The 21,720-nt window shown below is 40.5% G+C and overlaps 2 protein-coding genes across 3 annotated transcripts; both read left to right on the top strand.

Annotated features, from left to right (window-relative positions):
- The first annotated feature begins 394 nt into the window (after nucleotides 1–394).
- Nucleotides 395–13,321, top strand: os9 (OS9 endoplasmic reticulum lectin). The gene is made up of 15 exons (XM_084030709.1): nucleotides 395–578; nucleotides 996–1,178; nucleotides 3,231–3,294; nucleotides 3,376–3,452; nucleotides 3,645–3,743; nucleotides 5,351–5,552; nucleotides 5,768–5,923; nucleotides 6,057–6,172; nucleotides 6,418–6,478; nucleotides 6,756–6,838; nucleotides 6,943–7,146; nucleotides 7,254–7,455; nucleotides 7,876–8,043; nucleotides 9,195–9,304; nucleotides 11,483–13,321. The coding sequence occupies exons 1-15, from the start codon at nucleotides 411–413 to the stop codon at nucleotides 11,618–11,620; spliced, it is 2,031 nt and encodes a 676-aa protein (XP_083886835.1). The 5' UTR covers nucleotides 395–410; the 3' UTR covers nucleotides 11,621–13,321.
- Nucleotides 13,322–13,806: 485 nt separating this feature from the next.
- Nucleotides 13,807–20,025, top strand: c1galt1lb (core 1 synthase, glycoprotein-N-acetylgalactosamine 3-beta-galactosyltransferase 1, like b). 2 transcript variants are annotated; one of them, XM_084020852.1, is made up of 4 exons: nucleotides 13,807–14,337; nucleotides 14,465–14,730; nucleotides 14,995–15,659; nucleotides 17,350–20,025. In XM_084020852.1, exons 2-4 carry the CDS (start codon nucleotides 14,505–14,507, stop codon nucleotides 17,659–17,661), a joined length of 1,203 nt encoding a protein of 400 aa, XP_083876978.1. In that variant the 5' UTR covers nucleotides 13,807–14,337; nucleotides 14,465–14,504; the 3' UTR covers nucleotides 17,662–20,025. The 2 variants fall into 2 exon arrangements, with proteins under 2 accessions (XP_083876978.1, XP_083876979.1); XM_084020853.1 differs by lacking the exon at nucleotides 13,807–14,337 and having other exon boundaries at nucleotides 14,396–14,730.
- The last annotated feature ends 1,695 nt before the right edge of the window (nucleotides 20,026–21,720 follow it).

The following is a 21,720-nucleotide window of genomic DNA, read 5'->3' as shown; positions in this document are numbered from 1 at the left end:
TTTTTTAACAGGCTGGCTCCATACCACATATATAATTCAAATACAGTGATTCATTTTGAAAGAATTACCTGTAACACACAGTTGGGGGTTCACATCTCAGGGTGTCTGTGTGTGGCAGAGAAGTGTATATGTGAAATATTCGGACTTAATGCATGTATTTTTTGGGGTGCATACTAGCGAAAAATGAAATACGAAAATAGTTTTTAATTTTACCAAATTGGTTAGAGATGTATGCGTTGTTGAAATGATTTGATATATTTAGAGGCGCCGCCCAATCACATTGTGCCGGCGTTAACCAACTCATCCCAGACGGACGGACACAAACGTTAGCCAATGACAGAGCAGCGCTTCCAACGCCGACCAATCCGCAGCCACCATGTCAGGCTCTGTGTTTTGTTGCTGTCAGACAAATGCAAGGAGAGTCAATCATGGCTGCTTCCTTGGTAAGGTGGCTAAGAAGATTGTACGTTTTCTACTTGACATGTCCCCTCTGCGTGCCAGCCTTCTTGAATTTGGAGGAGCTGAATGAGATGAAGTATGGGATTCAAATTCTACCCGACCCCGTCATGTTGGGGCAGGTGAGTGAGGGTCTTTGAGGGAAGCTAACGATTAGCTTGCTAGCTAGAAAGTAGGCTACCGTTTAGCTAGCGTGAAATATCATCCCTTAACGTCACTAATGCGAATAACGAATATCCTCTCTGTTATCTAGTTGATAAGCCTACTTTTAAACGTACAACTTGCTTGCAAGTAACGCGAGGGAGCGTCATTGCAGGAAGTTATTTCCACGGGACCTACGCAGCAACCAATGTTGACAGCTGTCACAACACAACATCATCTTTCTCACTTCCCCATAGCTAAGTTAGCTGCAACTTCCCTAGACTGTAAAAGACTAGCGTTAACCACGAAGATACCAGCAAAACCAGGTGGTTGATAAGCTGGAGTAACGTCACTGCGCTAATGTAAGGTGTTCAAAATACTGCATGTTTCTCTTTCAGACCAAGACAGAGGAGGTTATGATGGTGTCCAGTAAGTACAAGCAGATGTACGAATGTCGACTTCCAGCCCAGGCCATCCGGTTTCATCAGGACCCTGCCTCTGAGCCTGACTCACATGGGTACATCGGCCCTGAAATCCCAGACCTACTCAGTCCAATGCAAACTGCCCAGTGTCTAGTGAAGGTGAGTTCACAACTGATTATCTGTGGGATCCAATAGTCAAATTAAAGCAGATTTACAATTACATTTGACGATGTGAATGTTGTATGTGACTGTATCTGTAGTTCGAAAGCTAGTTCAACTGTATTGATTAACATTGCTGTGTAAACAATTGTCATTGTGCACATCCATGGTGGTGCAGGAGTAGCATACAAAAAAAAACCTTTTTTAATGAGTCTGCACACTGACTATCGCATATTCCCAAAAAATGGGCAATGTTTTATCTTCAAAACAGGCTATTTTATATACAGGCGAGAAAATAATTACAGACATAGACATCAACATTGACAAATATTTTTAGGTACATTCTGAAACATTCTGTTTATTGAGTATGGACAAAACTTAAATAAACAAACAATCTAAAAAATAAAGCAATTTTGGTAAACATGGCAGAGGTTTATGGAAGGCTACCAAAATAAACCAATAAAACATGGCAACATAAATCACTATCTTGCTCGAGGAGTAATAACTTATACATGCTCACACATGTTTGTTTGAAATATCAACCCCATCACCTGAAAGAATACTGGTGAAGTGGTATTGAGTGACATGTTGTCATAGCTTCTTGTTACAGAGTGACTACCTTTGGTCATGGACTTTAGACTTTGCAACTCTAGAGACCTTTTACATTCATAAAAAACTATAAACACACTCAAGGAAGGGGAAAAGCATAATGGGTCTTAACTGCCATGGAAAAAGAGCAGAGATGCCATTCACTCAGCAAAAGCCACATTTATTTGACAAGTGTGGCAATTGTACTAACTAAAGTGATCAGAAGACTAGATGCATCAGGAACAACTGCTGACCAACTCAGGAACAACTGCTGACCAACCAAAACCCGACAAAAATTGACGTTGCCTAGCCCGAGATCTGTACCTGCCTGGCAGCCTTCCAGACTCGCTCCAATGCTAACCCATTGGGGCACGTTATATCTGCTTTCCTGGGCCTCAGAAAACAATTCCAAGACCTATGCAACACAGGTTGGGTCCGTACGAGACACCACGGCGCTCGTTTAGCTCAAATAGTGTGGCAAAACGACATACATATGTGTGTTTTAGCATGAAGTTACTCACCTCAAATCACCCCGTAGACATTAGCAGTAGATAGCCGAGCGCCTGTCGTCCCTCCCAGTCACCGCAGAAACGAAAACGTTTTCCACGTAGTTTTGATTTTGTATCCATAAAGAAACGACTGAGGTGTGCAGTCGTCAAAAATGACCGGATTTCTCCTTTAATCATTTCCTGGGGAAGAGCCTGCAGTGTGATTAGAACAGGAAATTAATACAGCCTATTCTTGTATCTGCTCTACACTCACACAGATATTGTTTTTTCCCTGTATTTTTGCCAAATTATCTAATCAGACCAATTTGATTCCAGGTCCCTTTATTAAACACACATTCAGTACAGTGTGCGCTGCAGCTGCCACGTGCTAGTCCAAGTTATCATTTCCACAATTCACAACCTATTTTGAACTTACGAAATAACCAATTTGTTGGAGTTTAACTTCTTCAAAAGTAATTTTAACTACTCTCTCCCACTTGTTACTGCACACACAAGAGGAGGCTTACAGCTGTTTTAACAGGCATTGGAAGCTTCAATCTAAAACATCAAAAGAAGCTTTCAATGTATAAAAAAGTGACTGTACAGGCCTAGTGACTCGGTCCAGTCCTGCTTGACATGACATACTGAATTTAAATACTCCTAGGCAATGTTTTAAAATAAAACTGTATCTTGAAATGAAAGGTAATAATAGATTATGATGGAATTTTTACAACCTTGTCCGTCAAAATGACCAACGATGAGAAAAGTCTGACACAACCACTGGCTAATACTCTTCCTGCATTCTGAAATCGATTTTCAAATGATCATCAACCAAAGTGGACTTGGCTAACAATACAACGCATTGGGAGGTCTGTTGTAAGGTGTCCTACTAGGCTTAACCTGTTAAAAAAAATAACAATATATGTGTACAAGTACATACTGTTTATTCAAACGTTGCTGTATGTGTTTCTGGCAGACGAAGGACTGGTGGACATACGAGTTCTGCCACGGTCTGCATATCAGACAGTATCACCTTGAAGGTGAGCGGTTACCTCCGTCTTTTTAATCCATGTTTTTCCATGACAGTCACTTGATGACTGTTGTTGCTCTTCTCTCCTCAGACACAGAAATCAAAGGGGAAATTCTCTTCCTAGGTTATTATGAATCTGAATTTGATTGGAGCAATGAAACAGCAAAGGTAAAGATGCCTAAAGTTGTGATTGTAGTTATTGTTTTACCATTCTTGATGGTCTTTGAAGACAAAAATGGTTAAAATACTTAAATAATAATACTAAAAGTAAAAATCACAAGACTGCTTTATAGAACCGGTTCCACCAGCTTCCAATACTATTCCGAATCAGTCTGTTTAAAACCTCTTTTCTGTTCACAGGCCTCTAAACAGCATAGACTGAAGCGCTACCACAGTCAGACCTACGTAAATGGCTCAAAGTGTGATCTCAATGGAAATCCCAGAGAGACTGAAGTCCGGGTGAGTCATTCAAATACAGGATATTTTTGTATTCCTTGCTCGCTATGGGGAGGCTTTGGCTGAGCGAGTCGTCCTCCGATCGGAAGATTGGTGGTTCAATTCCTGGCCCTTCCAGCCCGCATGCCGAAGGCTGAGCCATCGGCTTGTAAATGTGTAAATTAGATTAGATTTGAACCCTGATAGGCAGGTGGCCCCTAGCATGGCATCCTCTGCATCAGTGTATGAATGGGTAAATGTAGACATGTAGTGTAAAGCGCCTTCAGTGGTCGAAAAGACTAGAACAGGGTTCTAGAAATGCAGGTCTATTTACCACTCTGAGCATTTATGTCTGTCCAATACACACCCATGCCTTTCTCACATTTTTACATGGGTGTGTACTAGAGATGCAACAATTCCCACGGTTCAATACCTACCTCTGTTCTTGGGTTATGGTTTCAGTTCTGTTTGGGCACACATTTTCTGCACCGGTAGAATAGTCTTGTTGGAAGGCATCAGCAAGAGACAACTGTTTTTAACTGACGGTGTTACCTGCTCAGCCGTCCTGCTTCCAGGACATTGGATATTTACTCTGCACGCGAACACATGCTGCGTTCAAGTGCTCCTCTAAAGCTCCGACATAGCAAATTCAGAGAGAAATACAAGGATGGAAATGTGAAATTACGTGAAATTTTATTGCAAAACAGGAAATGCCTCAATTCACAAGTGCGTATTGAACTGTGTATGGTGTACCGTACGGTTCAATATTATATTGAGAAACGTTGCATCTCTAGTTTGTACTGAATAATATACTCCCATTCTCAGACAGACACAGCGGATTGAGATGAGCTAATCAGTGCAGTTTGAAACACACACAGGATTTGGACAATCTCAGATGAGGGGCCTTTTCCTATCATAACCATATCTATGCACAATCATACTTATGGAATAACCTCCCAATGGACATCAGTCTGATTATGACTCTCCTCCTCGTCCGCACAGAGAGTAACTGTATCTTAACTGGAAACTCGTGATCATCCATCTTTTTCAAAACAAAAGGACCTATCTCTCACAGTGGCGTGGATAATATCAGGGCAAATCAGGACATGGGGGTTAAAAAGGCACATAGAATAACTCTTTTCTGTTGTGATGCTCAGGATGAGGCTTGTTTTTAATAATAAAAGCCCTCAACTATCACTTTGTTATCTGGAAACTAGGCATGTACCTGTTTTAAAAAAATAAAAGCTTAACCACGTCTTCTGTAGTCTTTTGTAGACTCATAGTATTAGCCAACTGTTCAAGGATATTCATACATATCAAATCATTCCCACTTACTCAAATATTCTGACGACCTTACCTTTTTCATTCACATTGAAAGCTGTGGTGTAGCGTCAGTTTTTCTTTTGAATTTTTAATGACATTCTTAAAAATAACACTCATTCCCTGCGTAGCGTCAGCTTTTCAGCATATAACATTCACACAGCAATCTCTTCAGAAGTCAATCTCTCTTCAGAAGTTGCTTTTCTTGTTTCCATTTTGCTACTCTTAGTAGATATGAATTCAGTTAAAATGTGTATGTTGTACAAAGTTATCCTCTGAAACACAACAAATTTTACTCTTATTATTTCCAGTTTATATGTGAAGAAGGTTCCGGTGACTACATCGCCCGAGTGGATGAGCCTCAGTCTTGCCGCTATGTGTTGACAGTTCACACCAGTCGTACCTGCCAGCATCCCTTCCTGCGACCTCCATCCACTGCCAAGCCGCAGGGTATCGTGTGCCAGCCAGCACTAAGTGCCCAACAATACATGGATTACGTAAAGGCTCAAGTGTGTAAGTTAACATAAGTGAACATTACTGTGAAGCAGCATTTGGTGAGAGTCTTGCTTCATTACTTTAATGTTCTGTCCTGTTGAAGCAGAAGACTGGAGCATGACATGTGTGAAATGATGTATAATAAACAGTATTGTCTTATTTTAAATCAATGAGAAATTTGTCACATGAGTGTTCTTTCTTTCCCTTCCTCCTTGTTCTCCTCCGGTTTCCAGCGGACACAAAACGTAAAGTAGAACAGATCTCAGAGGAGCTGAGGAATCTTGATGAGATGTTGGCTGGTAATGAAGGGGCCGATGGAGCAGTGGAAGTAACAGCAGAAGAGACATCACCTGCACCCACTGATTCCCCAAACCAGTCAGACACACCAGGTGCATTTTCTTACACTTAAGATGCAGATTACCTTCAAAATATTGTAATAATGTATTTACTATTTATCTACTTGTTTTTTTTTTTTGTTTTTTTTACCAGCCCAGATGTAAACTTGCCTTTATTTTGAAACAGATAATACTCGTGTATTTAAGGAGGACGGGTCAGAGGAGGCAGAAGATTCTGACTTCTGGGAGGGAGTTACAAAGCCAGGCAGTTCAACAGCAACTGCTTCTGAGCAGGAAAATCAGGTAAAGAAATATGACTTGGATTATGTTTATCATTTTTAATGTATGATACTTCTCTGGTAAATGAAAGGCTTTTCTGAAGAAGTTTTCATGCATTCTCTTCATCGTTCATAACAACCAGACTAAATAGAACTTTTGTTTATTCAACAAACACGTGATTCACTGGAAATATCTATTTTAAACCACCAGAGGTTGACATTTTACCTAATCACTTCACAACTCTAACCTTTTTTGTTTCCTACGTGCAGGCAGCAGACGATGGCTATAACTCACTTACAGACAATGAAGTAATAGATGATGGTGATGAAGGTATCACAATTTGCCACTCTCACCTTCTCTGACAGACACACACACAAGAAAGGGCAATGCCATTTATGATCATTCTGGCCACAGCTGATTAAATGTCCTGCTGCATTAGATCATCTCAAACGAGATTAATAGACCTGCAGAGTCTGTTATTTACTTCTGTGCAGTTATGTTGCAAGCTGAGCGATTGTTAGTTCCAATGGAGTACTTTGTTAAATGTTTATTTGATGGGTTGATGTTCATTGTTGGACTTTTCTCTCTTCACATTATTGTCCTCCAGTGGAAAAATTCAACTTTAAGATTATCACTGACCCAACAGACCTGATGAAATTTGTCCAACATCTCAAAGAAAGTAACAGGAAGGTCAGTACTTGCCCAGATTACTTTTTTTTGCAGACATTCTGGAGCATATTTTCTTTGCAATGTATGGGTATTCAAATATAGTGCTGCATTTTTTTTTTTTTTAGAAAGCTCAAAACCGAGCCAAAAGTCTAAGAGAGAATGGGAAAAGCGACAGGGTAATGGAGGAGCTTGGCGAGGAAGAGAACGCTGAAGACGAACGCCTGCTGCAGGAGTTTGAGGATGATATGGCCGACCTCTCGGTGACCTCTGATAAGATTGAAGAAATAAAGGAGGAAATGCAGAAGGAGTTTGACAACATCATAAATGAGGTTTCAGACAAGTATAGTGTGTGCGTGTGTGTGTGTTCATGTGTATGTGTGTGTGTGTGTGTGTATATACTGTATATATAGTGATGTGATTGTCTCTTGTGTTGTAGGCTCAGCAGGAATTAGAGACAGAAGGTCTAAAAGGGGAGTTTGATCGCAGTCAAGCAACACAGACACTGGAGACAACGCTGGACAAGCTACTTGATCATCTGGAGGAGAAAGAGGTCCCGGATCCACAGCAGCAAACAGCGGGAGTTCAAACAGCCAGTGACCCCACCAGGGGCAGCCCGAGCCTGGCTCCGAAACAGCCAGGTAACTAGGAACCCTGCCCCTGGGGTCATGTCCTCATCTGCATCCGCCTCCATCATCTATATATTTCATTCATATGTGCAATACATGTTTGTCATCTTTCATCCCAGGATATATACACACATGGAGTTAGTTCGATCCTCGGATAATTTATGTTATCAGATTGATATATTGAATCTTTTAGATAACAAGTGGTCTTTCCTCTGCTGACATTGATGCATTTGTGGACAAATTTCAGTAATTAAATCCAAATTGAAATAAATCACAGTAATATAGATCTGTGACAGTGCAGAAATATAATGCTTATAAGACAGTGTTTTGGAATTTACATTCTTGGCCCTTACCACGTCTATCCTGTAGCCCTGCTGATGGGTTTTTGAGGTGAACTGTGTTGTTTGTCCCTCTTTTGTCTCGTCACCCCAGACCAAGCAGCCGACGACCATGTTAAGATCAAAATTACTAAGTATAAGACGGGCAGCAGCCCTGATGGGGAGGTCAAAGTTCAGGAGATGGGCGAAGGAGACCCCCAGTGGCAGCACATAAAGGACGTGGTTAAAGAACAGCTAGAGAAAGCAGGACTGAAGGCAGAAGGTATGAGGGGGGAGTGCCCAAAACACTCACAGCCTTTTTCTCTCTTCCATCCATTTTCGTAAACGTATAGCAGTTCTGTACCTTCTCCAATCATTTTTGTAAAAGTATGTGGGAGTGTGGAGGTTTTTTCAAGGTTTACTTTTTCAAAAGACATCATGCTCATAGTACAAAGGTCATTTTTTATAGCTCAGGCGGTACAGCTGGCACCCGATGTACTGAGTTCGACCGCAGCCCTTTCTGCGTGTCTTCCCCCCTCTCTCCCCCCTTTCACTCTCATGCTGTCCTATTTAAGAGTAAAAGCAACAAAAAAAATACTACAAATTAAAATACATTTCTTTAAACAGAATAAATTGAAAAATAATAGATCATGGAAGCAAAATAAATCTAGTTATAGCAGCTTGTTGAAGCTTATCTTAAAGGCAAAGGGAAATGAAAGATGTGTCCATGTGTTTCATCCACAGATGTTCTTCATCATTTTCTTCATTATTCTTCATTGTGATTATTCATTGTTTTAACAAGTCTGAGCCACTTGGAAGTACATGTGTTTTTTTTTTAACTTCTTTTATTTCCTTTTATCAATCGCAGTCATACAGTATATCACAACACATCATTTTGATGGTACAATAAGGTGCTACGGGTAAGTCTTAAGGAAGGTTAACAGTCCATGGGTGTCTTTCATCCTAACCATAGTACATGTGAGAAAAAATCTTTATCTCAGCAATACCACATACCAACATACTTCATTTAAATGAATTAATGAAGTAACTTTCACATTGCAGATGGCCATTGCCTTAAAAAAGAAAGGGGAAAAAAAAAGAAAAAGGATGGCACAGAAGAGAAAAAAAAGGAAATTCTGCATATCATTTATATCAAATGAAAATGTAGGGCAATGGGTGACCATTTATTTGGGAATACATTTGCTTTCAGTTGTAGTAATGCAGTTGTATGCACCAAGTTGTACATGTCTTGGATAAGTTCCCTCCATTGTGTAATTGTTGGAGGGTGTGGCTTTGGCAAGGAGGCTGTGACTACCTTATTTGCTCTCTCAGCAAATATGTTTGGCTCTCCTTCAAGGTCAGCTGGCAATACCCCTAGAAGAACAAGTTTTAATTGACAAGTCTGCCTTCTCCCATTTTTTTTCTCTTTTGTAGGTAAAATTGAGGTGAAGATCTTGACACGAAAAAATGCAGAGGAGTCAGGTGATCAGTGGCTGACTGAAGAAGATACAAAGTCCTTCAGGGAGCTGCTCATAAACCTCCTGGTAATTTGAAGTGTTACTTTATACCTTTTTATTGAGTTCATTTGATCCTTCTGGGTGTGACTTTTGCCCACAATTGAAATCCTGTTTAGCAACAGCTGTGTGCTGTAGGGTTTACTTAGTGATGGGGGTGGATGATAACGCCATTGCAAATGCGATGATGATTGGCTGGGTGGGCACATCATGCCCTGCTCACGCTGTTGCAACAAGACAGTGACTATGGTGACGAGCCAGGGAAATGCAAAAGTCACGTTCTCAAACTGGAAGTACCGGCAACGACCGTTTGTGTAACATGCACGCTATGCCCAGCTTATAATTAATAATAATGATATGGATGATACCAACTCACCTGTTTGCACATTCAGAAGATGTGTCCATGTGTCTTGAGTTGGCAATATGTGTCTGGAGTAGGCACCAGTTACATGTTGCACAATGAAACTGCAACATCTCAGCTGCACTCGTGCAGTTGAATGAAGTTATGCTTTTTCCCTTATTTGATGGGATTCAGTTTTGATAAATGGTGATGTACCTTTTTGTTATTTTTACAAATATGTCAGTGACTTTACTGAATATTTGCATCTAGTTCTGAAGTTGTCGGCAGCACACTTTGTCCACAGTTGAATTATTACTTGCATTTGCGTTATATTCCGCTGTTGACAAACAAGTCCTTACCTGTAAGCAACACTGCTGTGCATGCCTCAACAAACTGGAGGAGTGTTGCACAGGTGTTCCATTATCTGTTTACTGAAGCAAGACAGGGACAATGGCGGCGAGCCAGGGAAATGCGAACTGGAAGTACGGGCACCGACCGTTTGTGTAACATGAACGCTATGCCCAGGAAAAAAGACTTTATCCAGGTCTGCATCAAGCAACTCAAATCTTATGAAGCATCTCACATCAACACATGCTAAGTATACTTGAATGCAAAGTGTGTGAATATTATTTTATTTTCAATATTCAATATTGTTACTTTACGGAATATTTAAGAGTAGGATAGTGTTCTGTTTCTTGTGCAGTAGACCTAATATACACTTACAAAGATTTGCACTACTTAATGGCCAGATTCTCCTTTGTTTCTTTTTACCCAAGTTTACATTTGTGTGTCTTAAATTTGCACTTGAATTTTATTTTCAATATTTATTTATTTATTTATATATTTTTATCATATCATATGGCAGGCTGCAATCTATTGAGTTCAAATAAATACCAAATGTTCTAAAATACTGTATATTGTTTTATTCTTCAATCAGTAAATAAAAACATCTTTGACGTTAAAGATGTTATAGAACGTAAAAAATAACATCAGTTACTTTGCTCAGTAACTAATTACTTTTACAATGTGCTAACTGAGTTACTAACTCAGTTATTTTTTAGGAGAAGTAATTTGTAACTGTAACGAATTACTTTTTTAAAGTAAGATGACCAACACTGTGTATGTGTACTACATAGGCGTACTATTCTTTGAAGCTCTTTTGTTATGAATATGGTATTCAGGTTGTCTTCCATTACTTGCATGATATCCTTCCACACTGTCCCTCATTGAGCAGTCAAGAGCAAGATGAGCAACTCTGATGAGTGAGCTGGATCTAGTGTTTTGAAGCACCAGACCAGATTGCTGGACAAAGCTCAGCGGTGCTACCGATGACGGAAATGTCTCTGCTCATTTTGGCAACCAAGCTTTAATGCGAGTTGACCATGAAAGTGCCTCTGTAGCCTGCTCAATAGCAACCCTTTGCTAAGAAATCCACAGCTCTTGATCTGTCCTTAGAGCATGTCTGTAGCCAACTATCACACACTGGGTTTTTGAGATGTTCAACTTTAGCCTGTTTTCAGAGACCCAATAAGAAAACCAGCATCCTTTCTCATTTCTTTTTCTTATATGAGTATATGACTCATATGGCCCAGCTTTAGGAATATTTGTGTTCGATTAATCTGTTGATTTTGTGTATTTGAGTAGCTGCATACCAAGTTATTGTTCAGAGTGTGTGTATGTGGTGTGTGGTGTGTGTGTCATGGGGCGGGACGTGGCGGGGATAAGTTCTTTGGTGACTCAGGAACCCTTGGGACATAGAGGAGCAGAACTAATTACGAGTCAAACACTGAAATCGGTTCTTGAAGAACTTCATTCAGAAAGGTTGTGGTTGTTTTTAATTGCATTCCATTTTCCCTTTCATCTTACAGACTGGAGGCACAGAAGAGGTTTATAAAGAGCAAAAGAGGCAACAGGATTTGGAGAACAACTATAGGTTTGTGTGGGGAGAGTCTCAGGAGGAGTCCCAGTCATCCAGCACCTCTGACTCGGACGACGTGGACACATGAGCTCATTCAGTGCACTTTTTGTGAAGGTGAACTCCTGTGGAGACCAGCGGGGAGGGCGACTCTGAAGTGCAGCCGCAAATTTGAAAGAGAGCCCCAGTGATTCAATTACTGTTATTAAAATCGGTGGACGATACCAACTCACCTGTTTGCACATTCAGAAGACGTGTCCATGTGTCTTGAGTTGGCAATATGTGTCTGGAGTAGGCACCAGTTACATGTTGCACAATGAAACTGCAACATCTCAGCTGCACTCGTGCAGTTGAATGAAGTTATGCATTTTCCCTTTTTTGATGGGATTCAGTTTTGATAAATGGTGATGTACCTTTTTGTTATTTTTACAAATATGTCAGTGACTTTACTGAATATTTGCATCTAGTTCTGAAGTTGTCGGCAGCACACTTTGTCCACAGTTGAATTATTACTTGCATTTGCGTTATATTTCGCTGTTGACAAAGAAGTCCTTACCTTTAAGCGACACTGCTGTGCATGCCTCAACAAACTGGAGGAGTGTTGCACAGGTGTTCCATTTACTGTTTACTGATATTATGTTTGTGTAAGCATATGGAAATGCATATGAATCTGAAAGGACAAATAAGGGTTCACATTCCAGATCCCACTTGCCATTGAAAGTTTCTGTTGCTGCGTGTGGGGATTAGATTAAACACAACTGTAGATTACAGAAGTGTTTCTACAAATCCTGTGGCACTTTATATCTTTGGGAAACAGTTCTGTAAACTCAGAATTTTAACATTGTTTCACAAAATTTGTTTTTCTTTTGGGTTGTCGGCTGTTAAATGGATTAAAAAAAGAACAACACAAGAGTGTAGAAACACAACTAATTTAAGTGTGTATTTTCATTACTGACAAGAACTTAATTTACCTTAATTCAGCAAAGGAAAACAAAGAACGCTACAACCTCAATCAGATTCAGTGAACCAAAATGAACCAATGAATCCACACAAAACTTTTCTAAGGATCCTTTAGGTGTATTTAAGGGCTGAATTTGAGTTATTTGTGAATAAGTGTGAATACTTGGAACTCAACATGTACAAAGTTCTTTGATTTACCTGAGTTAATGTGTTAAAATGTTTGACTTTGCGATCTTGTATCTGAAACTTAATTTCTCTGTGGAACTATGTTGTTTACAACTTTTTCAGAAACCCACTTTATGCTTTTGTTATTAAAGAAGTTCAGATAATAGTAAGCAGGATGGGGGGAAAGCTGCCGGATGTGTGTAGGTGTGTTTCTTTACTTGGCCAACAGATGGTCTTATCAGATTCTGCACCTGTATCACAAAGGGACTGAACACCTAGAGTTAATAGAACCTGTTTAAAGTCGGATACTGTTGCTTTATGAACAGATCTGGACTAATTAAAGCCAGGTAAACCCAAAGAGAGCCACGCTATGTTTAACTTTGTGATACAGGCCCAGCTTGTTCATGCGGCTGGAAGGGAAACAAACAGGTGTGCCATAACACTCATGATTTTCTGCAGAAGTCATGTTTCACAGCTGCACACATGTGTAAACCACAACAACTCATAGCAGGGGCAGAAAAGACAGGATATGTTATTCTAGAATGGGACTATATTACTGTATTAGGAACACCACATTGGTTTCATACATAGCTCAACATAGATCATCTGTGAAGTCTGAGCAATATTTGTTGATTTGAAATAGAATAAAATACCATATGAGCCCTGAGTATTGAGTATTTCATTCTCCTGCATTTAAGTTTGACAACTAGGTAATTTATGTAGTACTAGAAGCTCCAAACATCCATACACAAAACGGCAAATGATAAGGAAAACACTATATGGAAAAATAAGAGAGAGAAAAATCAACAGGTAAGGGGCAAGATACAACACAAGAGATACATGGATGTGAGCATTTTTTTTTTTAAATTGTATTTACTGTTCAATTTTAACAAGAGCTTTAGAGGTTTAAATTAGCTGGAAAATATAATATATAATATAGCTATTAAAATGTCTGAAAATACATTAACAATCAATAATAATAATAATAAAAAGACAAATAAAGGAGGTGGGGATAAATATGAGAAAACTGCTTGGCATATGTCTTAGCAGGAAGACGCGTCTGCGCTTTTCTTTTGAAATGACACCAGCATATTTGACCGGAAAAAGCGTTTTTTTTTTCCCTGAACGGAAGACAGCAGTCACACAAGTTAGATGTAGTTTATGCAGCGTTTTGGAAACCGTTTTATAACGGCGTTTTAGTCCGTACGTTTTTTCTCTCTCTCTAAAATGCTGGGCTTGTTCCGATCAGCAGTGGTTTAGGTTAGCTTGGTCGGCCGGCTAACCAAATAACGGTGACGTCTCTGTCAGGTAACGTTATGTTGACGCGGCAGGGGGCACTTTCGATCAAATTAACGGTTAGCCAGTAAGCTAACCGCAGCATTCCGACACCAAGGCCACCAGTCGACTATTATAACTGCGATCACAATTAGTTTTATTTTCAATCTCGGATATTATTTTTGCTGGCGTTCTCGTTAGCTCGCTCGCAGTCTCACCTCGGACTGTTAGCAGCATTTTAGTGTGGCTAGCTGAGCTACGTTGTCGGTTGGGAGGAAAATAAACACTAGGTCGTCGTCAAAACTAGCGCAGCTTTCGCTTCTAGCGAAGTCGACGTGTCCTGTTACGATGGAGTAACTTGCTAGCTGTGGGGGTGAACCAGCTGCTATGGTGTCTGCTGTACTGTTGGTGAGTAAACTCCACCTTAATACATGTAATGACACTGAGTCGTCACTTGGTCATTTCGGCTCACTCGCCAGCACGACGACGCGACTTAGTTCACCATTAACACGCTCTCTTTCACTGTCTTTTTCAGCATCTGCCAAGTTGACTGACCGTAAGACACCTGGTGCAGCATGAAGGCTCTCGGATCGTGGTTTTCCTTCTGTGCCGGTTTCGTGGTCGGGACTTTTACTCTGTACGTGTTCCTACGGCAGGTGTGGTTTGAGAGGACTTTGTCAGTACAGCAGATCAGAAGCTTTGATAAAGTTCATGACCACCAGCAACAGCTTGAGGAGGAGAAGACGATCTGGAAGAAGGATAGGTCGGCTCTCTTCAACCTGAGGCACCCTCATCATACAGGTACGCCATGTGGAAGTTATTTATATACATTCAGAATGATATCTGAAAACCAAGGTTTATAGAGGGGGTTATCGACGGGCAAGTAGGAAAAAACCTTAACGTCGGACCCTGTATTTATTAGTGGCTTATGACCTCTTTTGAATGTTGTATTTCTCCCTCAAGAACACATTACATTATAGATTAAATGATTGCATATTGTCACTGTTTACTATGGAGAGATTACAGTGTAAAATGTGATATTAATGTTTTATTTCTCCTTACTAGGTGAGGACAGTGTGATGGCTGATGAACTATATAAAAAGGTGCGTATTCTTTGCTGGGTGATGACTGGACCCAACAACCTAGAGAAGAAGGCTCGGCATGTGAAGTCTACGTGGAGTCGCCACTGCAACGTTGTGGTCTTCATGAGCTCTGTGGACGACCCTGACTTCCCCACGGTGGGCTTGGGTACAAAGGAGGGTCGGGACCAGCTGTACTGGAAAACGATCCGGGCCTTCCATTATGCTTACGAGCATCACAGCAATGAGGCGGACTGGTTCCTCAAGGCCGATGATGACACCTACGTAATCGTAGACAACCTGCGGTGGATTCTTTCGAACCACACGCCAGATGAGGCAATTTACTTTGGCCGAAGATTCAAGCCCTACACCAAGCAGGGCTACATGAGTGGAGGTGCAGGCTATGTGTTGAGCAGAGAGGCGTTGCGGCGATTTGTAGAAGGATTTAAAAACAAACTGTGCACTCACACTACCTCTGTAGAGGACCTGGCTATGGGGCAGTGCATGGAGAAAGTTGGGGTGCTGGCAGGGGACTCCAGAGACACAGTGCACAGGGAGACATTCCACCCATTTGTCCCAGAGCAGCACCTCACTTCCAAGTTTCCCAAGAGCTTCTGGTATTGGAGCTACTGCTACTACCCCATCTCAGAGGCAAGTGCAGCAAACATTGTGGACTTAGGGTTGCTGTTGACATGGTATTACACTGGTATTATGCAACTTCAGCACTGCTAATGTTTTGAAAGACAAAATCATTTTGTGTTGACTTAAGACCGTCAACTATGCTATGCTGTTTGTTAACAGGGATGTTAACCCTTTTTTTATTTTGCCACTGATCCACGTCACTTGATTGATTATAGGGCAATACCAAGTCCCAATCGTATACTTCTATTCTCCTAGATAATACAGTGGCACACTTCATGTAAGCCACACTGTTATTTAAAGTTATTTAAATCCTTACAATATATATGTTTAATAGTTGAAGCTATTAGGCATTGAGCTATGCCTAATAATTGAGTATTTGTATTTTTTACAAAAAAAAAAAATATATATATATTTCAATTATAGAATGACAAAACTTTTTTGCGGCTGCCTCAAGGGAATTTTTCTCCCCTTTTTAAAAAAAGTCTCCACAGCTTCATCCAGCGTCTCTCCTCTCGGGGCTGGGCGATATGGACCAAAAATCATATCTCGATATTTTTTAGCTGAATGGCGTACTCGATATATATCTCGATATTTTTACCCATAAAGAAATAACAAGAAGTCGGTTCCAAGTCAAATTAACATGTGGCAAATGTAACACAGGGACCTTTATTAAACAGGCTGCACAATATCAACATTTACTTGCTTTTTAAAAAACAATAAATAATAATAAATTAAAATGTTCTTTAAACTTTGACCTTTTCCTATCTTGGCCATTTGATGAGCTGTCTGCAGGCTACGTTCAGCTAGAAATCGAAAACCCATTTTTTAGAGGCACTTAAAAAATCCAAGCGCCTGAATATTTGACAGCGGGTTTAAGGGTGCACACAAGGGTGGAAGAGGTGGATTTGAGTACGGTACGGACGATTCATGCACGATTCATGCATCGAGAGGCTGTCCCTCTCATTATCGATCAGTGTTCTACTCAGATCTTCCCCGCTATCGAGATGATTTATGACTGAAAATACTGTTGATGACTGTGTAGGACACAGCGGGATTCTGGGTTGGCAAGTGTCTGAGTCGGCCGGTGCGTAAAGTGCAGCCGCTGCGGATCCCGACGCTCATTGAATACGTCACACGGCCTGCGGCGCCATACCCGTCTCTCTCGTTTCGCCTTTTGTAAAAGGAGACATGTGGCGTAACCCGCAAAGCAAAGTTATTTATAAACTTATGATAGCAGATTATTTTTGACTCTCCTTTCCGTGATTACCGCACAAAAAAACGAATGCATCACTCGGGAGGGGCTGCTATGGCAAGTGCGACGCCTAATGGGAAAGGTCGGTACAAGCGGTTCGTTCCGGTCTTTGGCTTAGTATTAGACCAGTTTGAAAGTGTTTATACTAGCTAAAACCTACGAGGCCTCCTTTGTTGCCGCGTATGAAAGCTTTCGAGTAAAAACACTGGTGTGATAGCTGACATAAGCGAAGGCGCAAATCGAACTCGATATAGCTTAATACCCGACACGGATCAGTTTTAAAAATGCCATGATTGGTCCTGATACCGATCTTTGAGATAGGATCCCTACTTTTCTCCCCACATGAGCATTTTTGTGGCCACTGATAGAGCCAAAGTAAGAATAAAAGTTCAACCATTATGAGGTGTCATTCCCTTTGCCCTAACCACATGTCTGTTTTTCCTTCAGGGTCCAAACTGCTGCTCTGATGTGTCTGTGTCATTCCACTATGTAGATGCTTCACACATGTATCTATTGGAGTACTACACGTATCACCTGCGTGCCTTTGGCTACAGATACCGATACCAGCCCCCCACACCACTAGGCTACATTCTTGAGCAGTCAAGTTCCAAGGATGCTGCAGAAGGGGAAAAAAAGATGGCTTCTCAGCAGAAAGGGCAAAGAGAGGGGGGTGATCCGTCCAGGACTGACACGAAACAGGATATAGATCCCCCTCCTGCTGCTGGTGGTAAGGACCCTGTAGAGAACTGGCCACGTTAGCTAGGGTGAATGTGTTTGCATATTCATTCTGGTCGATCTCTGTAGAAAAACAGTCCACCTGGTTTTAAATGTCTCCACTCACGAGTGTGTTGCTGAAGGACTGCTAATAATGTTAACTGACTGCAAGATTGGTCTTAAAAGGGGAGTTTTGAATTTTGGGTTGTTAGGTGTTTTTTATAACCAAACTTCTTTAAAAAGGTTGGGTCTGGCTTTCAGTTAGCTGCATTCATTTGTAAAGCACCTTTTTAATCATGGAGAACTTTGTATGGGAACCAAGCATTTTCCAGACCCACCAAAACAACTTGATCTACCATTCTCTACATCGAGGTTAAGTTTTTTACTTCCTCTGATTACTATATGCCTTGGAAGCCAATGAGTCCCAACTATATCTCTTGAGCTTATCCCACAATAGTCAGATACAAATTTGAAATCTAAGTGCCTCATGTTGTACACCAATCAAACACCATTTTGTGGAGAGTGATATAGTTATTTGTTTTGAGCATACTGTGGTCAACAAGTTTCCATGTCAGTTTGCTGCCTCCCAAATGTTTTAGCTGTTTCCAGAAAGCATTTTCACGATACAGGCAGGTGTAATGTTATGGGCATGTGTAGGAATAAGTCCTTTTGGTTTTATGCTGCAGTAGCTCCAAGAAGAATCCATTCATATTTGTCTCAAATTGTAATTTTAAAAGATTTTATTGACGTTTTATTTACACGACTAGGGCTGCAACCAACTTAGCATTATTTTCATTACTTATTTATCTTCGGATTATTTTACATTTAATAATAAATTGTTGGTTCATAAAATGCCAGACAATTATGTAATATGCCTGTTGTGATTTTCCAGCCAACAGTAAAAAGAAAATTGTTTACCAGGCAAAGAGAACCAGCAAATTCCCTCTGAAGAGAAACTGGACCTATGTGATGTTTGAATGGTTGACGAACGACTGAATCTTTTGATTGAAAAATTGTTAAAATGACTAATAGTTTCAGCTACATAATTGTCATTGTGATCAATGCTGTTATCTTGCAACCTTAATCAAATGCGAGCGGAATAGAAAAAGGCAAATATGTCATACCTATCCCAAAACTATTTCTTAACCCAACCCACAAAATACAGATATACAGTTAATTTCAACAGGAAAGCATTGTTTGTAATTCATTTATCATATTTTTCTATGGCTAATAAACATACTATGATGTGAGCATGACGCTTTAAATCAAAAATCCAAATGGGTAAATTTATACAAACCAGCCAAAGATTTCCATGAGGGACAATGACTGACTGAAGACAGACTAGTCGATATTTGTGCCCTTGTGATCTTGGTGATAGTCATATGAATACACATTACACATCTTGTTCATGGTTGGACACACTTTGAGGCTGTCAAGAAAGCAATTAGTCAGATGTCATTCCATCTCTTTGTGCTTCCCGAAACTGGCACTGGATACTCCCACTTCACGGGTCCTCTCATCGCTCCATCGTGGACTCATCCCCTCGTGCCTTGTAAATTTGAGATTGTATGAGCCTGACTGCACTGTGACATTACCATGGTTAGAGGATGGCTGTCAGATGGAGTATTAGTTCCTTCCAATGTAATGAGTAAGGCCTTCTTTGCAAGCCAGCGGATGACTTGTTCATATCAGCGGTTTTTTCAATGAGCAAGAATTTGTCTCTTATACAATTAAGTTTCTACTACTTTGTAACCGGACAAAGAGTTAATTCTGAGGGTTATACAGTAATAACCAAATAAAGAATATTACGTCAGGCGTCAGTGATGATTCAAGCGTAAGAGGTTTGCTGATGTGAAAGTTGAATGCATCTTTTGAGTGTTTGTAATTACTGTGATTATGTTTAACCACTTAGACCTCTTATTGTCCGTCGAGGTTAAAAATGGGTGGGGTAACAAATTCCTTTGTACCTGTTTACACTCTGTTTCCTTCCGTACATGTTCAGTTTTGGCTTGTTTTTTTCTATTAAAATAGAAGGTCCAGTTAAAACCAAATGAGCATGTCTTACGTAATGGATACCTATAAAAAAAAATGTTTATTTTGTATAACATTTCCATAGCAAAGGACTTGGATGCAGATTCTTACTCTCAGTCACACCGCATTGATGTTTATCAGTGATACAACACGTCCAGCCCTCGACAATCTACTCCAACCTTCGAATTTTAGCAAAGGGAAAGGTGTACATTACTGTATTTATATTTTAAATGTATTTATGTTAGTATTGACCTCTAAATTAAGTCAATACATTTCTGGGGGTAAATGAGTTTTGTGTGAGCACACGTGATCCGTGTGCATGATTGTTTCCAGTGAATGGTACTTTAATCACTATAAATAAATGCATATTTTATTGTACTTTTTTGTTTTACATTTCTTTACATGATATAATAACATGTCAGAACATTTTCAAGTGACGGTAGAAAGACATGCATGGTTAATATATGGCCTTTTCATCTCTTCATGGATAAATAATGTTGATATATTGTCCTCTCTGGTTACAATAGCTGTGAGGATTTATCACGGTGAGGTTTTACAGCCCTTGTTGAGGTGGAAGAGGTGTGGGATCCCATTACAGAAATCGTTGAAACCTAAGTAGAGGGGACAAGGTTCGCAAATGATTTAGCAGCAAAGATTTGTATTTCCTCATCAGGGAGGATGCACCAAAGGTTCTTACCTCTGTCTGGCATGAATTAGGAATCGGCCTCGCCTTGTTTTTAAATACATCTCGCCACATGGACAAACCATTCCTGTTAATGCAAATAAAAGATAATGGTTTTAATTATACAGCGAAGTATTTTAATCACTACTGTTGCAGTTGACGCCCTGAATTCCTTTGTTTAATGAAAAACAAGCAGCATGTTAAATGGAAAAGTCAAACAGGAAATGTATAAAATAATATGAATTGTTCTTTTATGACGGCTGATGAGTGAGTCGCAGCGCAGAAATGCCACACATATTATATATTTACCACAGTTAAACGTAATTTAGAAAATGTGTCACAGTTTGTCGCCCTGACAGAAACCTGTGATACTCTGAACGTGGCTTTTCGACCAGGAAATGGAGTACCAAGCAAGCAATAGATCAGTGGTGTAGCGGCTCATCATCGGCCCCGTGTCGGCAGATTGCTCTGTCTTGGGGTTACTGGTCGGTCCAATGTTGGTGAGCTGCGTGTGATTGTGTGGAGTTTGCATGTTCTCCCTGAGTCCGTGTGGGTGATAGACTGGGGATCTGTCCAAGGTGTACCCTGCCTTTGTCCAAAGTCAGCTGGGATCAGCACCAGCCTCCCCGCGACCCTGAACAGGATAATCGGTTACAGATTATGGATGGATAACTTCTGTTTTTTTGTAACCACCCTCCGGTCTGTTTATCGTTGGAACAGCTGATAGCATCACAGTCAGAGTAGAGAAGATATCTTTTGGTTATGTGGTTCAACAACTGTGATCCTGTGAAGCTGTCCTACGACGGTAGTTATGATCTCAGCAGTGACCCAATCCCAATGTCCCCTCTAAGCCCTTAAAACCTGGACCATCAGGGACTCAGTTAAATCCAAAAAGAGGGAGGCGTTAGACGACAGACTTCCAGTGTTGGAGAGTCCTGGAGAGAAAGAGTCCTCGAGGACGATGGCGACTGTTTACTGCAAAAGATAACTCACCGTTTGGTTGAGCAGCACTTCTCCTTCCCATTAGACCCACGAAGCTGTCATAGTCGACGTCTTTAAATCTCTTCAACTCTGCATTCTCTTGAACGCAGCACTCCGCTTTAGCCTAAAACACAAACACACCTTGGCCTGTTGGGAATGATTGTGCATTGCAGCTGTGCTACAGTGAACTGAAGGATCAGACCATAACTCATTTGACTTTGTCAATATCCTAAATGAATGAAACCTTAGAAGGGAGTTTACGTTAACATCCATGCATGATAGCACATATAACATAAAGCACCATAAAAAACACGACAACTTGATGAATCCATAAAGGTTCAAGTTCAAAGAGTGCAAAGTTCAGACCATGTGAAGCTTGTTAAGCAGCCGAATGCTGCAGTGGACAAAGG

The sequence above is a fragment of the Eutrigla gurnardus genome, assembly GCF_963514095.1.
Source record: "Eutrigla gurnardus genome assembly, chromosome: 2".
Lineage (NCBI taxonomy): Eukaryota > Metazoa > Chordata > Actinopteri > Perciformes > Triglidae > Eutrigla > Eutrigla gurnardus.
This window is presented reverse-complemented; position numbering and strand designations above follow the sequence as displayed.